Genomic DNA, 19,166 nt, shown 5'->3' with positions numbered 1-19,166 from the left:
CCTTTTTACAAGATGTATAAGAAACATACTTCTAGAATCTGTAAATATGTCAGGTTGTATTGTCTGTCCTTTTACAAAATGTATAAGAAACATACTTCTAGAATCTGTAAATATGTCAGGTTGTATTGTCTGTCCTTTTACAAAATGTATAAGAAACATACTTCTAGAATCTGTAAATATGTCAGGTTGTATTGTCTGTCCTTTTGCAAAATTTTACAAAATGTATAATCTGTAAATATGTCATATTGTCTGTCTTTTTTGCAAAATGTATAAGAATACTTCTAAATCTGTAAATATGTCAGGTTGTATTGTCTGTCCTTTTTACAAGATGTATAAGAAACATACTTCTAGAATCCGTAAATATGTCAGGTTGTATTGTCTGTCCTTTTTGCAAAATGTATAAGAAACATACTTCTATAATCTGTAAATATGTCAGGTTGTATTGTCTGTCCTTTTACAAAATGTATAAGAAACATACTTCTATAATCTGTAAATATGTCAGGTTGTATTGTCTGTCCTTTTACAAACGTATAAGAAACATACTTCTAGAATCTGTAAATATTTTAGGTTGTATTGTCTGTCCTTTTGCAAAATGTGTAAGAAACATACTTCTAGAATCTGTAAATATGTCAGGTTGTATTGTCTGTGTTTTTTGTAAAAGGTGTATAAGAAACATAATATGGTATTGGCTGTGTGTGTTTTTTTTCATATTACTTGTTATAAGCTGAGTAAAAATGTCAGTAAGATGTGTGTATGTATGTATATATAGGAGGTGGAAGTTAGGTATTATCCTGATACTTAATATGTGCACTATTTTATTGTATATTGTGTTTTTTATTGTTAAATTATTGGTTTGTGACCAGTTTTGCTAATTATATTTGAACAGTTCTGTTTTGATGGAAAAATTAGAACCAAATTAAAAATGAAAGTTTGTATCAAACTAACAATAACAACTTGTAAATCTTCAACTCTTGTACCCAATTAATTTGGCTCGAGCACGTTTCTTTTGACAGAGTATTACAAGTAACTAAAGGTGGTATTGTTTCTAAAACATAGTTTCAGTATTTTGGTGGTAATACATTCTTGTTTATTTTCCTATAGGCATTGAAAAGTAAAAGAGAAATGAAAGTTAAAAAACATGAATTAAACATCCTGCTCAGCTACACCTGCCTAAGACTGAAAGAAAAAGTAAGATTTAAAACACCAAACAATGAAATATTTTTCATAAATACAATAATATGAATCTGGTATATTAATGATAGCATGGTACACATAAATTAGTTAATAAGACTTTGTTAGTTTCACTCTTATTTGGGCCTGGCATTGTCAGGTGGTTAGAGCACCGAACTCACAATCTTAGGGTCGCAGGTCCGAATCCCTGTCACGCCAAATGTGCTTTCCCTTTCGGTTGTGGGGGTTTTATAATGTGATGGTCAACCCCACCTTTCATTGGTAAAAGAGTATCCCAAGAGTTGGAGGTGAATGGTGATAACTAGCTGTCTTCTGTCTAGACTTGCACAGCAAAATTAGGGACAGCTATCACAGATAACTCTTGTGTAGCTTTGCATGAAATTCAAAACAAACAAACTCTTTTTTTCAGTAAATATCCTGAGATCAAAATGTATAATAGGCTGTAACACATTCAGTAAGATACATTTTGTTGTATACAGATTTTCTATCTTGTAAAATAAGTTAAGAGACAGTCAAAAGTAATGTTCTTAAGGTTAAGGATGTTGCTGTTGACACATGTTTAGAAGTTTGATATAAATAATCAAAACAAGCTACCAGTATAGATCCTAACTACAAATCAACCTGGTATTGAGTATAGCTAATTAAATGTGTTCTTACTTTCAAAGGCCTGAATGCATTGTTTCACCAGTTGGTCACCTTTGCTCTCAGCAGTATTTTCAGCCATTAATCACATTTGCCCACTCAAGTCAAATTTGAATCATTTTAATGCTTCTTAACATTGCAAGAGATAGCTTGACCCATATCATGTCACACTTTGCGATTCAAATTGGGCTTATTTGAAATTCAGTCTTTCGTGTTACACACAGCAATGCAACTTTTTTAATACAGCTGATGTGATGTTTTTATGTTCCAGTTTGAAAGTGCATTGAATGAAGCCACACAGAGACACTTTAAAACTTCAGTACGTCTTTTCTACTTGCATTTAATTAATGTTGCGCAGCTGGTATTAGTTATCAACTGAGGCTTCACTACTCTGCACCTATCTTATGAGTTACAGGTCCTGTTGTTTATAGTGTAGTGAACTTCTCACGTATGTATTGAATGAATATTTCTTTTCATCTTTACATATCATGAGATAAATTCCTCACATGCATAAATTCTCTGATAGTGACTGTGTTACCGTGTTTGCTGAAATTCCACACATTTGCACATGCCCAATGTTGGTATTTCTCGTAAACGTTAGACACTGCCTTAAAAATACACAAAGATTCTCAAACCCATAAATTTTGCCAGTGTTTATTAAATGAAATATTAAACTATTTGTTTACAGACAGTAAATAGTCATTTGTTTGTTTTTCTAAAGAATTAAGCAAATTAATGTAGTATTTTCTATTTTCTAGAAGGCACATACCTAAGACAGCATGGTAGCCATATGTTGCTGCAGTACTATACAAAGTTTTTCAAACAAATTATTACTTGCATTGAAAAGAAGTGACTTTAACACTTAATTTTCATAGTAGTAAAATTAGATGACAGAGTTGCTTTGTAATGTTAGTAGCAATATGTGTTTCATGTAATGGACAAGACAGTGCATACCAGTAATACTTGTAGCATGTAGTGGACAGGACAGTGTATACCAGTAATACTTGTGGCATGTAGTGGACATGACAGTGTATAACATTAATACTTGTGGTATGTAGTGGACAGGACAGTGTATACCAGTAATACTTGTGGCATGTAGTGGACAGGCAGTGTATACCAGTGGACAGTGGACAGGATACCAGTAATACTTGTGGCATGTAGTGGACAGGACAGTGTATACCAGTAATACTTGTGGATGTAGTGGACAGGACAGTGGACCAGTAATACTTGTGGCATGTAGGACAGGAAGTGTATACCAGTAATACTTGTGGCATGTAGTGGTGGACAGGACAGTGTATACCAGTAATACTTGTGGATGTAGTGGACAGGACAGTGTATACCAGTAATACTTGTGGCATGTAGTGGACAGGGACAGTAACACTTGTGGCATGTAGTGGACAGGACAATGTATACCAGTAATACTTGTGGCATGTAGTGGACAGGACAGTGTATACCAGTAATACTTGTGGATGTAGTGGACAGGAGGACCAGTGGGGCATGTAGTGGACAGGACAATGTGTACAGTAATACTTGTGGCATGTAGGTGGACACTTGTGGCATGTAGGACAAGTGTATACCAGTAATACTTGTGGATGTAGTGTGTATACCAGTAATACTTGTGGCATGTAGTGGACAGGACAATGTATACTAGTAATACTTGTGGCATGTAGTTGACAGGACAATGTATACTAGTAATACTCATGGCATGTAGTGGACAGGACAGTGTATACTAGTAATACATGTTTAACATAATGGACAGAACAATGTATACTAGTAATATATGTTTCATGTAGTGGACACAACAGTGTGTATTACACATGTTAAACTAGTAATAACATGTTTCAGGTAATAGACAAGATAGGATATACTAGTGATAAGTTTCATGTAATAGACAGGACACTGTATACTCTTAATGTGTGTTGTAGACATGTTAAACTAGTAATACTAGTTCCTTGTAATAGACATGACAGTCTATACTAGTAATACGTGTTTCACGTAATAGACACGGGAACTGCATAAGATGGCTCACACAGAGGACAAACAGTGGAGGCAGGATCACCTTATCTACAAGAAAATGGATATACTCAACATGGAAGGAAAAGCAAAGACACAGCAGTACAGATGTCTTGAAGAGTTTCAGCTGGACGCACAGAATGTCGTACATAACACTGTTATTTACTTTGGAGGTAGGTTCAGGCTAGTCCTATATTACTAGTTTCTGTTTCTAATGTACATTAACCAACTATTTTGGTGTATAAATGTTTCCTTTTTCAAAATTCCTTTTAAGTTCCTAAACTCCTTCCCTTTCACTCAGGTTAGCCTACTGCCACAACAGCTTCCCTGTTGGTTTCTATGCCAAATTTTCAACTTAACTTCCAACGGTATTAACTTACATACATAGTGTGTTTTAAAAGCAGTATACAAGTTTATTTTATGCTAACGGAAAGATTTTGAAATGTATATATATGGGATCAGTGAATGCAAAATCTATTCGATTATTTGTGTCAAAACATTTCAAAACAGAGATGTTTAAAAAACTGAGTTTGAGGAGATAGGTACGAAAAATGTAAATTTGATTTTTTTCAGAAGATATTTAAAATGTGTTTGTGGAATCTGGCATACAAGGTTGAGGGAAATTTTATACAAGTTGTTAACCAGAGACAAGCATTAATAAAACTGTGAGTATGTGACTGTTTACCGAGGTAAAACTGCATACAAATAGTTAAGTTTAGGAAGTTTTAGATGATGCATTAAAAATAAAGTGGTGAAAGGTATGGATAAAGGAAGAATTGGTTCAGATATCTACTTTGATGATGTCATTGTTAAACTTGTGAAAGTTTGTGTACAATTGTGTTTCTGAGTGATGCACACAAACACGGACAAAAACTCGGTGAACAAGATGTAATGAGAAATTATCTAGATTACTCATCATCACAGAAAGAGAATGTTGTATTTATAAATTAGTAATTAGTTTCTATTGTTTTATACTTATATATTATCACAGAAAGAGAATGTTGTATTTATAAATTAGTATTTAGTTTCTATTGTTTTATACTTATATATTATCACAGAAAGAGAATGTTGTATTTATAAATTAGTATTTAGTTTCTATTGTTTTATACTTATATATTATCACAGAAAGAGAATGTTGTATTTATAAATTAGTATTTAGTTTCTATTGTTTTATACTTATATATTATCACAGAAAGAGAATGTTGTATTTATAAATTAGTATTTAGTTTCTATTGTTTTATACTTATATATTATCACAGAAAGAGAATGTTGTATTTATAAATTAGTATTTAGTTTCTATTGTTTTATACTTATATATTATCACAGAAAGAGAATGTTGTATTTATAAATTAGTAATTAGTTTCTATTGTTTTATACTTTATATATTATCACAGAAAGAGAATGTTGTATTTATAAATTAGTATTTAGTTTCTATTGTTTTATACTTATATATTATCATGCTCATTGAGGAACATAGGTAGTTATACATTAATACTTTTAATGTCTTTCTCCTCAGAATGGTTATAAAAGTTTAGATATTTTATAGTGGTTCTCTTGTTTTTTTAATAAACTTTTTTAGTGGTTTTCATCAAATAATTTATATTGTGTCTTCTTAAGTTATCCACATTCATACTAGAAAAACTCTTTCATTATTTATTGATTTCCTTCTGAGAGTTTTTAGAATAATCAAGTTACTCAATACCAAGTTTGAGGACTCATCAGACTAGAGTTTGAGAATCAGTCTCATTCCATGACTAGACACATCTTACATAGCCCATTGTGGTGTTCTGCATTGAAAGAAATGTGTTCATAATATTGACAGTTTTAATAAGTTTTAACCTGTATTTAAAGTGGTAAAATACATTTTAATAGTTCTAAAGAAGTTGTACTATTGTGAAATGGTTTACATTGTATTTAAAGTGGTAAAATATATTATAATACTTCTAAGAAGGTGTACTATTGTGAAACATTTTAACATGTATTTAAAGAAGTAAAATACATTCTAATAGTTCTAAAGAAGATGTACTATTGTGAAACATTTTAACATGTATTTAAAGAAGTAAAATACATTCTGATAGTTCTAAAGAAGATGTACTATTGTGAAATGTTTTAACCTGTATTTAAAGAAGTAAAATACATTCTAATAGTTCTAAAGAAGATGTACTATTGTGAAACGTTTTAACATGTATTTAAAGTAGTAAAATACATTCTAATAGTTCTAAAGAAGATGTACTATTGTGAAATGTTTTAACCTGTATTTGAAGTAGTAAAATACATTCTAATAGTTCTAAAGAAGATGTACTATTGTGAAATGTTTTAACATGTATTTAAAGAAGTAAAATACATTCTGATAGTTCTAAAGAAGATGTACTATTGTGAAATGTTTTAACCTGTATTTAAAGAAGTAAAATACATTCTAATAGTTCTAAAGAAGATGTACTATTGTGAAACGTTTTAACATGTATTTAAAGTAGTAAAATACATTCTGATAGTTCTAAAGAAGATGTACTATTGTGAAATGTTTTAACCTGTATTTAAAGAAGTAAAATACATTCTAATAGTTCTAAAGAAGATGTACTATTGTGAAACGTTTTAACATGTATTTAAAGTAGTAAAATACATTCTAATAGTTCTAAAGAAGATGTACTATTGTGAAATGTTTTAACCTGTATTTTAAGTAGTAAAATACATTCTAATAGTTCAAAAGAAGATGTACTATTGTGAAATGTTTTAACCTGTATTTGAAGTAGTAAAATACATTCTAATAGTTCTAAAGAAGATGTACTATTGTGAAATGTTTTAACCTGTATTTGAAGTAGTAAAATACATTCTAATAGTTCTAAAGAAGATGTACTATTGTGAAATGTTTTAACATGTATTTAAAGAAGTAAAATACATTCTGATAGTTCTAAAGAAGATGTACTATTGTGAAACGTTTTAACATGTATTTAAAGAAGTAAAATACATTCTAATAGTTCTAAAGAAGATGTACTATTGTGAAACGTTTTAACATGTATTTAAAGTAGTAAAATACATTCTAATAGTTCTAAAGAAGATGTACTATTGTGAAATGTTTTAACCTGTATTTAAAGAAGTAAAATACATTCTAATAGTTCTAAAGAAGATGTACTATTGTGAAACGTTTTAACATGTATTTAAAGTAGTAAAATACATTCTAATAGTTCTAAAGAAGATGTACTATTGTGAAACGTTTTAACATGTATTTAAAGTAGTAAAATACATTCTAATAGTTCAAAAGAAGATGTACTATTGTGAAATGTTTTAACCTGTATTTGAAGTAGTAAAATACATTCTAATAGTTCTAAAGAAGATGTACTATTGTGAAATGTTTTAACCTGTATTTGAAGTAGTAAAATACATTCTAATAGTTCTAAAGAAGATGTACTATTGTGAAATGTTTTAACCTGTATTTTAAGTAGTAAAATACATTCTAATAGTTCAAAAGAAGATGTACTATTGTGAAATGTTTTAACCTGTATTTGAAGTAGTAAAATACATTCTAATAGTTCTAAAGAAGATGTACTATTGTGAAATGTTTTAACCTGTATTTGAAGTAGTAAAATACATTCTAATAGTTCTAAAGAAGATGTACTATTGTGAAATGTTTTAACCTGTATTTGAAGTAGTAAAATACATTCTAATAGTTCTAAAGAAGGTGTACTATTGTGAAATGTTTATTATTGTTTTCAGTTCATAGTGTAATGGCAGACATAGCAAGGCAGATGTTACAGGATTGTATCTATGACTTAGGAGAGATTCGACAGTGTCAAGATTGTTATCTTATGTCGAACGAGAAGGTAGACAAGTTTTGGTTTTGTCAGCCGTGTGTGAGTATTCAGTTGTTAGAAAATAAAAAGTTAGATTTTCTCATTAAAATAGTACTTTTAGTTTGTTGAAAGGAGCAGTGTTATTGGTCTTATGACAGTGTCTGATTCAAAGAAGTGATAATTTAACAGGCTTGTAAAATTGCCTCAGGTTTCATTCTTTACCTCAGCTGATTTTTCCTTGAACAGTATTCATCTGTATCCAGTGAAAGATATTGCATGACAGTCTTAAAACCACACATCACAGATTTATGGAGGAAAGAAGACACTATTTTTACATGGTTCACAAACTATGGACATTGAACAACTCAGGTGTATGTTGTTATCTTATGATCTAACTCTATCTCATTTCTGTGCCATTGGTAGAATAAGAAGAAACTTGGAGAAAATCATTGCTACAGACACTTGAGAGTACTTGTGTTGTTCTTACAGAGCAAGTTGTAAAAGGTGATGTTGGTAATATTTATATAATAGGAGTTCAATCATTGGAATATTTAAGATTCTCAAGTAATATATAGACTTGTGTCTAAATGTTTATGTATCTCAGAACGGCTGGTATGGGTATTAACAGTTTTATTGATAAGAAGGAAACAAAGTTTTGATCTTCCTAGGTCATCTTCAGGTTAATGAATAGAGAGTTTGCAATTGACTGTTGCTGGGCATATATATTAGGGATGAATACAAACGGGCAAGGGATTGTAGGTATAAATGTGTTCCGCTATATTGGTTTAATTTTGGTTTAGTTGTTGTGTAAGTAGAGCTTTGATTCTGCGATTGTTTATATTCGTTTCCCTACTTAATATCCAAGTGTTTTCTATGGTCATGTTGTGTTTATTTGACTTGCAGAGTTCACAAATGTGTGAAGGTGTTTTCTTTGTGTACTCTGAATCCGGTTTCCATTATTCTGCTTATTTTTCCAATACATAAGTTGTGGCAGTTGTTGCATTGTATTTTATAAATAATGTTGGTGTTGTGTTTGTTAGTGTAGTTTTTACAGAGTATGGACTTTTGTTTTGCACTTGGTTTTTGAATAAATTTGGTCTTTACTGGAATGTTGTGTTTTGTCATAAGTTTTTTCCAAATGGTTATTTTTTTGCTGGTGTTGGGAACATATGGTATGCAGCAGTGTAAGGTTTTGTGGGATTTTGTTGTTTGTTTGTTGTTGGTCTAGGTGTGTGTGTATAATTTTTTCAACAGTTTTTTTAGAGGAAATTTGTTGATGTTGATGAAGTGTTGTTTTATTTTGTAAAAATTCTTTGGAAAAGTTGTTTGAGATACTGTTTTGAAGTGTTATAAAGTTGTTTGAGATACTGTTTTGAAGTGTTATAAAGTTGTTTGAGATACTGTTTTGAAGTGTTATAAAGTTGTTTGAGATACTGTTTTGAAGTGTTATAAAGTTGTTTGAGATACTGTTTGAAGTGTTATAAAGTTGTTTGAGATACTGTTTTGAAGTGTTATAAAGTTGTTTGAGATACTGTTTTGAAGTGTTATAAAGTTGTTTGAGATACTGTTTTTTGAAGTGTTATAAAGTTGTTTGAGACACTGTTTTGAAGTGTTATAAAGTTGTTTGAGATACTGTTTTGAAGTGTTATAAAGTTGTTTGAGACACTGTTTTGAAGTGTTATAAAGTTGTTTGAGATACTGTTTTGAAGTGTTATAAAGTTGTTTGAGATACTGTTTTGAAGTGTTATAAAGTTGTTTGAGATACTGTTTTGAAGTGTTATAAAAAGTTGTTTGAGATACTGTTTTGAAGTGTTATAAAGTTGTTTGAGACACTGTTTTGAAGTGTTATAAAGTTGTTTGAGATACTGTTTTGAAGTGTTATAAAGTTGTTTGAGATACTGTTTTGAAGTGTTATAAAGTTGTTTGAGATACTGTTTTGAAGTGTTATAAAGTTGTTTGAGATACTGTTTTGAAGTGTTATAAAGTTGTTTGAGATACTGTTTTGAAGTGTTATAAAGTTGTTTGAGATACTGTTTTGAAGTGTTATAAAGTTGTTTGAGATACTGTTTTGAAGTGTTATAAAGTTGTTTGAGATACTGTTTTGAAGTGTTATAAAGTTGTTTGAGACACTGTTTTGAAGTGTTATAAAGTTGTTTGAGATACTGTTTTGAAGTGTTATAAAGTTGTTTGAGACACTGTTTTGAAGTGTTATAAAGTTGTTTGAGATACTGTTTTGAAGTGTTATAAAGTTGTTTGAGATACTGTTTTGAAGTGTTATAAAGTTGTTTGAGATACTGTTTTGAAGTGTTATAAAGTTGTTTGAGATACTGTTTTGAAGTGTTATAAAGTTGTTTGAGACACTGTTTTGAAGTGTTATAAAGTTGTTTGAGATACTGTTTTGAAGTGTTATATATATAATATATACTGTGGACATTTTGTTAGTGTCTAACATCAGCGGCTTCTTTTCCAAATACACGTTTAACTTTAACTACGTTCTTAATCAACTAAATCATACAGCATTAATGGCCGGTTGTGATGTAATCTCCTCTTTACAGAAGTCCCAACAACTGAAGCCTGCAAGATAGCTTTAGAACTTTATATTTAAAACCCCAACCCATTGATACACATCCACAGCAACCAATTAGCAATCCTTATAGAATGCACTACCACCAAAACTAACTTAATGTTCAAAAACTACCTACAACTAAATGGCCTAAGTATGAGGAATCTCCTGTCACCAGTTCTAGCCAACATTTTTGTGACAGAGATTAAATCACAAGCGATTAAGTCAGCTTTACACCCACCACTATACTGGTACAGGTATGTTGATGATACAATTGTTGGATTCACATCTACAGAACACACTTAGATTTTTCAATCACTTTAACTCAATACACCTCAACATCAAGTTTACCTGTGTACAGGAAAGACTAATCAAATAGCATTTCTCAACCTCAAAATCACTAGAACCAATACACAATTTAAAACAGAAATCCACAGAAAATTCACCCATATTGGACTATACATTCCCTGGGACTCAGCACATGAAACAAAAACAAAACTCAACATATTAAGAAACCAAATAAACACAACCACAAAACTATGTTCACTTGATAAAGTTAATGATGAAATCAACAAAATAAAACAACACTTCATCAAGATTAACAAATTTCCTCCAAAAAACCATGTAAAAAATTTATATGCACATACCTACACCAACAACAATAAATCCTAAGATACAACAAATTATACAAAACCTTACACTGCTGCATACCATATGTTCCCAACATCAGCAAAAAAAAAATAAACCAACAATTGGAAAAACTTTATAACAAAACACAACATTCCAGTGAAGACCACATTTATTCAAAAACTGGGTACAAAACTAAAGTCCATACTATGTAAAAACTACTCTGACAAACATAACACCAACATTATTTATAAAATACAATGTGACAACTGCTACGTCGTCTATATTGGAGAAACAAGCAGAAAAATGGAAACAGATTCAAAGAACACAAAAAAACACCTTCACACATTTTGGAACACTGCAAATGAAAAAAAAACAAAACACAACATAACCACAGAAAGTGCCAAGCGAAGATACTAAGTAGGGAAACAAATATAAACAAGTGCAAAATCAAAGAAGCTCTACTTATACAACAACTAAACCCCAGTATATAGGAACACCTTTATACCTATACTGATTAACAATCTAACATCCAACTGCAATGCTCCCTACAATCCTGTACCTGTTTATGCTCTTGTTGCTAATACATGTGCCCAGCAACAGTCAGTTGCAAACTCTCTATTCATTAACCTGAAGAGGACCTTGGAAGGTCGAAATATTGTTCTCTGTTTACCAATAAAAGTGTTAATACCCATACTAGCCATTCTGAGATACATTTTTATTTCAAGTGGGTTTCTTGTTATCAAGAAATGTTGTTTATGACATTGCATTCCAACTGTTCATTGTTCAGATGTTGTCCAAAAGTCATTAGGATGAACTTGATAATAAAGTTCAGTAATTATCCTTTCAGATTGAGCATATTTTGAACAATCGTTTATTAACATAATCATTTTTCAATATGCGTTGAATAAATGGAATTTGTGATGTGTTTTATTCAGACTTGTAGTAGAACCAGTACTAAGCAGGGGATCCTCGTACTGACGTTAATTGTTGTTAAACTATGCAACTTTGATAGGAGAAATTTTATTCCAAGAAAACTTGCCAACCAAACCAGTATTACATGTATAGTAATTTATCATGCTACATATTTTATTTTATAATTAATTAACTTAATAATGACCAGCAATGCTGTATTTTACCCAAGTTGTTAAGTATTTCCATGATGATTTAGAAAGTCTGATCTCATTATAGAACAAGCATTACCTGTTAAGTAATTTATCTTTAGGGTTGAACCATATTGAGTAAGAAACAAAACTTACACAGGTTACAGTAGGACAGTTTTTGTTTTGTACTATTTATGTATAAGAATTTGTTTTCACAGAATCCACCTCATAAATTGGTTTGGGCAAGACAAAAGGGATTCCCATATTGGCCGGCAAAAGTTATAAAACAAGAAAATAATATGTATGATGTCAGATTCTTTGGTGGATATCATCAAAGGTATGAGTTTGTTATTAACTTTACCATACTTTCAATAACCCAAACAGCCAAGTTGAAGCAACAATTTGTAAAAAAATCTGGTCTTCTTACAATCTTAACAAAAAATTTGAAAGTATCTTATCCATGGCTCCTGCTTGTACTTTATCACACGGGTTAATGGAGGATTAAAACCAACAAACCTTTGTTAACCTTAAATATAATGAAACATGCTGTTCTATGCCTCATTAGTTAAATAATCTAGGTTTTGAGCTTTATTAACTTCAGGGACAGGGCAACCTGTTTGGGCACTGTTTTCCATTTCCTATGGTAACGTTTTATTGCTAACTGGCTAACCATGCGCACACTTGAAGACAACTTACTTGTTTGGATGTACATCTCTTGTCTTACTGCATGAAAACTTGAACAAAAGTTTCATAGTTTTATTAATTTATTTGAGTTAGAGTTGTCTCTTCCTATTATTTTCTATATGCTTATATTCAGTGATACCATACATTTGTTCAACTTCTACTGATCATCTATTTATACTAAAATTGACCTGATGGACAGTGGTCAGTGAATTTATTAGCATTATTTGTTATTGGGTAAGGGATTTCAGTATTTTTTTTATAACAAACCCTGAGATTGATTCTAATTTTTTCTAATCTCCCATATTCAAAAACAAACTCGTGACCCAGTGATAAACTTGCATCTGCAGTTGGTTACTTGTTACTGAAAATTCTGTGAACACAAATTTATTTAACATAGTCTCAGTTACAGGTACAAATATTCTTATTGTTACACTATAACTTCTTACCTGTGTTGATTGTTGTTCACATGTCCTGCAGTATTGTTGTAAAAAGTTAGTGCGAGAAAGTTGAGAAAGAACTACATCTATAGAGAGTTCTGTGACTCTTCAATGGATAGTGCAAAATGTAACTTAGTGAAAGGAAGTATCATACTGTGCTCAGATGTTTCACAGTTCTACTGTTGACATTGCAATGGGCCATTCTGATGTGTTAAGTGTTCTTTGTTTAAATACATTTGTCCTTTTTTTGCTTACAGAAATGTTAAATTGTGATTTATGCTATAGAAGTATTTAAAGTTATTACACTTTGATACTGTTAAAACTAAAAAGTAATGATTCATAAAAAATATATTTGTTTTATTTAAAAGCTTAGATTAGGAATATGTATGAGCTGCCACTCACTACATTCATTGTTACCGTGCTTATATTGACAAAATACTCTTTGATGTTAAGATATTGTAGAATCAATGATTTAATAATTTTCTAGTGATTCAAACAAGAATTGTTTTTTTTAATTGGAAATACAACCTTTAATGTTTCGTACATACGCGCTGTATCAGACAGGACATACAACCATTAATGTTTTAGTGCATACACTGTATCAGACAGGACATACAACCATTAATGTTTCAGTAAATCGCACATTTGTATCAGACAGGACATACAACCATTAATGTTTCAGTGCATACATTGTATCAGACAGGATATTTTTACCCTGTTAATAATTTGGTATTGAAGTATCAGTTGAATATTATTTAATTTTGATTTTTTGTAGGCATGTCTCGTATTCCGTGTACCAAATTATGACAGAATTTTACATTTTTCTGGCTAGGATGGAGTTTTCAACATCATTTTCTTCATTTGAAACAATGAGATTTATTTTATTCTATATTGTGTTTTTATGATATGTCACCAATATGTTCTGTGAATAATGCATATATTTCTGTTTTGTATCTCACTGAATTTTAGTGGAAAATGTCTGGTTTTTTGTTTAAAACTACCTTGTGTAAGGTGTTCAGTTGATTGTGATGTGTACCTTGTAGTTATTTTTATTAGCAATAGTAGTTTTTTAAAAGATATTCCCTCTTTGAACATGTATAAAATATTATATGTTATCCTCCAAAGAAAGACCTAACATTCCGTACAAGACCTCTTTCACTAACATTATATATGTGTATATGTATATTTTTATATTAAGAACAATATATGATAACAAGGAGAGTGTCAGCATTGTTACATATCAAAATTTAGTATTTTGTTTGGGAAAGTTAATCCATTAAACATGTTTTAAAGAACTGTTACACTGTTTCGTAATTTACACACAATAATGACAGTGGTGTGACATTTCCAGGTTACCAATGAAAAAAGCCAACAATTTTTATTTGGCTAAATGTTTTATGAACGTAACACAATAACAGTCCTGCTGTTACAGGGTTAAAAGCCTGGATATACAAGTTTTCAAACGGAGTTAATTATGTGAACTTTAATTCACTTAACCCAGGGCTAATGTGGAAAGTGAGAACATCAGACCTATCAGTACGAGTCTGCAGAAACTGTCTGTGAAACGAACAGCTTCTCTAAATAAAGCTCTGAAAGAACTGAAGCATCATCAAGGCTTAGTAAAGAAATATCACCAAACCTACACTCGAACAACATCTTCCAGGTGTGGAACGGCACCTTGTTCTCGAGCAAAGCTAAGGAAATATTCGGATACTTCTAGTGTTGGATACAAAACAAATGAACTTCCAGGAGAGTCTCCAGAGGTCCGGGAAGAGTTTGAAAAGGAAGGTCCTCCTTGTTTATCCCAAAAAACAGCAAGGATACAGGTACTACAAGTACGTAACTGTGACTCATTCACTTGGGGTGTTAGATATGTACATTTGTGCTCTCTGGGTCCTCCTAACAAATTTTAAAATGATTGTTTTCTCTATGCCATATAGTCTTTTAAACAAATATTTACAGATATACAAATACTGTAAGGCAGCTTGGGTGTATCATTAGTGTTCTGTTAATTTCGGTGATTGGTGAGAATTCAGTTACAAGCTGATCAAGTAACCTAGCCTGACCTTGCAGCATTGTAGCAGGCAAGGTCATAGGTCACAGATAAATCATTTTCTCAATTTTTTTGCCTTGTTTTACCAACCACTTATGGTAAAATCAAGTATTAAAAGAAATGTGTTAATGAATATGAATTAAGTTAATCGTGTATATAAATCAATATTAATCAATAAGTTTCTGGGAATTTCATAATACAAAACTTAAATGAAAATGTAAGTGAAATTGTGGCTTTTTCAAACTCAAAACTAGGTGCTACTTAGTTTTAGTTTTACTGAGATTTATGTAATTCAGTTAAAGTATATATATACACACTGTAAAATGATCAAAATCTAGATTGTTATTGACACACCCATAGTACAGTAGGGTTTAAACAGCTTATTGTTTTCTAAGATGACAAAAATGATAACTGAATTTATTTTGTGGTGAAGTGTTAAGAAAGGCGTGATAAGTGTATATTCAGAATATATAATAATGGTATTTTACGTGCTGTGTGTTCTCACAAGACTGTGACTGACTTTAAACACAGAAAAACTAAGTAATATGTCATACAATAACATATTTAAATTTCAGTTCTTGGAGATGGTGTAGACGTGGAAGAGACGTATGTTTTAATTAATCCTCGTAGCTACAAAACAAATTCATTAAACCTTAATTTTCAATTTGTACGTCAAATGTATTTTAAAAATTACAAATTGGTAACACTAGAAGACTTTTCACCAATTTGGTTTAGTATTTAACCTAATTGTTTAATATAAAATAGTCAACTACTGTTATTTTTATCTAGGTAGCTGCCTCACCAGATGATCATAATGTGGTGTCATCTTCAAGCCAAGAGTTCCTCTCAGCTAAGGTTTCAGTTTGTACACAAACTCCCAAAAAGGTAAGACATGTCTTACTAGACTGCAAACTAGTTACATCCATGCACTGCTTGAGGTATGGTAGTCTAAACATTATTTATATCACGTTTTCTATTGTATTAAGTTCTCTCTCACACATATGCTCTTTGCTGGTTAATAAATGGTAATATTATGGGTTCTTTCCTACATGTTGATAATTAATTTGACTGTAGTAAGCACAAGTACAATTAGTACTTCCAATGCTAGTACTAAGTTTTATGTAATTCTTCAAAGTGTGATTTCTTTGACTTTTTTTAAAAAGTTATTTTAGTTAAGAATCATACTCAACTGTATACAAAATACGACAATACAGATTCTCTGCCTTTATTGGTACACATGGATGAAAATGATAACACACATGTTCTCAGGGACCTCCCATCCAACAGCTCTGTAAACTTAAACGACTAGGGTAAAGTATCTTGCTAAAGGACGTAACAGCATATTGCGGGCTAGCCTGAAATCACAACTGTCTTACTGATATTCCAGAGTGCGTTGTCATGGAGACATGATACCCTCTACTGCCTGTTTAGGGACTTTTAAGAAACCTACTGAGGGACAGTCATTATGAATACCAGCGAGAAAGTTATTCTTTATTCATACCTTTGACACAGTGAGGTTTCTTTTTTATTTTAAAACATTACACTTAATCAGCTGACGTACTTATGTTTTTTCTAAGTTTCCCATGTTGTTCTGACCACAGACATTTTGAATAATTGCATAAAAAGCTGTATGTAATGAAAAAAAAAGACTGTACATTGTGATCATACACTCACTAGCTGTAAAAATGTTTGACTTGTTAAGAAATACCTTACAGTACTTGGTTGTTAACCTTTAGCTCAGTGGGTAGAACACTGGCCTAGTGTCTCACAAATCTTGGGTTTCACTGTTGGGGGGGGGTTACCTTAGGGGAAGGATGTGTTATACAACTGTTTAATCAGTATGCGTAGAGACAACTGGTGGTGGAGCTACAAGATACTTTGCAACATTTCTCACATTCGTTTACATTTCTCTTCATTAAATAGTTGAATGATTTAAGTTAACCTTAGGTAATTGTGTTTGAACTAAATGTTATATTATAGCTTCTGACTGGACTACTCTCTAAAGGTGGCAGCACTGAGAAACAGGACAGTATGTTAGCTGGTGACAACTGTAAATGTAATGCAAAGTACAGCAAGCTTTTTAAGGAATTCAAAGAAAGATTTGAAAAGGAACACAAAGTAGAGAAGGAAGAAGCTGTGAAAAAGTTGGTGAAGAAAGTGAGTACAATATATTATTAAGGTAATAATAACCAGCTGAGGTGATCACATCATTACAGTTGATTCTTTGTCAAAGTAATAACCAGCTGAGGTGATCACATCATTACAGTTGATTCTTTGTCAAAGTAATAACCAGCTGAGGTGATCACATCATTACAGTTGATTCTTTGTCAAAGTAATAACCAGCTGAGGTGATCACATCATTACAGTTGATTCTTTGTCAAAGTAATAACCAGCTGAGGTGATCACATCATTACAGTTGATTCTTTGTCAAAGTAATAACCAGCTGAGGTGATCACATCATTACAGTTGATTCTTTGTCAAAGTAATAACCAGCTCTGAGGTAATCACATCATTACAGTTGATTCTTTGTCAAAGTAATAATCCAGCTGAGTGTGATCACATCATTACAGCTGATTCTTTGTCAAAGTAATAACCAGCTGAGGTGATCACATCATTACAGTTGATTCTTTGTCAAAGTAATAACCAGCTGAGGTGATCACATCATTACAGTTGATTCTTTGTCAAAGTAATAACCAGCTGAGGTGATCACATCATTACAGTTGATTCTTTGTCAAAGTAATAACCAGCTGAGGTGATCACATCATTACAGTTGATTCTTTGTCAAAGTAATAACCAGCTGAGGTGATCACATCATTACAGTTGATTCTTTGTCAAAGTAATAACCAGCTGAGGTGATCACATCATTACAGTTGATTTCTTTGTCAAAGTAATAACCAGCTGAGGTGATCACATCATTACAGTTGATTCTTTGTCAAAGTAATAACCAGCTGAGGTGATCACATCATTACAGTTGATTCTTTGTCAAAGTAACCAGCTGAGGTGATCACATCAGTTGATTCTTTGTCAAAGTAATAACCAGCTAGGGTGATCACATCATTACAGTTGATTCTTTGTCAAAGTAATAACCAGCTGAGGTGATCACATCATTACAGTTGATTCTTTGTCAAGTAATAACCAGCTGAGGGTGATCACATCATTACAGTTGATTCTTTGTCAAAGTAATAACCAGCTGAGGTGATCACATCATTACAGTTGATTCTTTGTCAAAGTAATAACCAGCTGAGGTGATCACATCATTACAGTTGATTCTTTGTCAAAGTAATAACCACTGAGGTGATCACATCATTACAGTTGGTTCTTTGTCAAAGTAATAACCAGCTGAGGTGATCACATCATTACAGTTGATTCTTTGTCAAAGTAATAACCAGCTGAGGTGATCACATCATTACAGTTGATTCTTTGTCAAAGTAATAACCAGCTGAGGTGATCACATCATTACAGTTGATTCTTTGTCAAAGTAATAACCAGCTGAGGTGATCACATCATTACAGTTGATTCTTTGTCAAAGTAATAACCAGCTGAGGTGATCACATCATTACAGTTGATTCTTTGTCAAAGTAATAAATACAGCTGAGGTGATCACATCATTACAGTTGATTCTTTGTCAAAGTAATAACCAGCTGAGGTGATCACATCATTACAGTTGATTCTTTGTCAAAGTAATAACCAGCTGAGGTGATCACATCATTACAGTTGATTCTTTGTCAAAGTAATAACCAGCTGAGGTGATCACATCATTACAGTTGATTCTTTGTCAAAGTAATAACCAGCTGAGGTGATCACATCATTACAGTTGATTCTTTGTCAAAGTAATAACCAGCTGAGGTGATCACATCATTACAGTTGATTCTTTGTCAAAGTAATAACCAGCTGAGGTGATCACATCATTACAGTTGATTCTTTGTCAAAGTAATAACCAGCTGAGGTGATCACATCATTACAGTTGATTCTTTGTCAAAGTAATAACCAGCTGAGGTGATCACATCATTACAGTTGGTTCTTTGTCAAAGTAATAACTAGCTGAGGTGTCACATCATTACAGTT

The 19,166-nt window shown here is 31.7% G+C and overlaps 1 protein-coding gene across 1 annotated transcript in view; it reads left to right on the top strand.

The window, feature by feature from the left end:
* LOC143235739 (zinc finger MYND domain-containing protein 11-like) overlaps window positions 1-19,166 on the top strand; it is a 42,267-nt gene that overhangs the window by 22,043 nt on the left and 1,058 nt on the right. Inside the window, exons 5-11 of the mRNA XM_076473945.1 lie at window positions 1,102-1,188; window positions 3,836-4,019; window positions 7,558-7,664; window positions 12,146-12,264; window positions 14,550-14,883; window positions 15,891-15,986; window positions 17,082-17,258. Coding sequence (XP_076330060.1) covers window positions 1,102-1,188; window positions 3,836-4,019; window positions 7,558-7,664; window positions 12,146-12,264; window positions 14,550-14,883; window positions 15,891-15,986; window positions 17,082-17,258 — 1,104 coding nt within the window. The remainder of the gene's footprint in view (window positions 1-1,101; window positions 1,189-3,835; window positions 4,020-7,557; window positions 7,665-12,145; window positions 12,265-14,549; window positions 14,884-15,890; window positions 15,987-17,081; window positions 17,259-19,166) is intronic.

Source organism: Tachypleus tridentatus, chromosome 12, assembly GCF_004210375.1.
Source record: "Tachypleus tridentatus isolate NWPU-2018 chromosome 12, ASM421037v1, whole genome shotgun sequence".
Lineage (NCBI taxonomy): Eukaryota > Metazoa > Arthropoda > Merostomata > Xiphosura > Limulidae > Tachypleus > Tachypleus tridentatus.
This window is presented reverse-complemented; position numbering and strand designations above follow the sequence as displayed.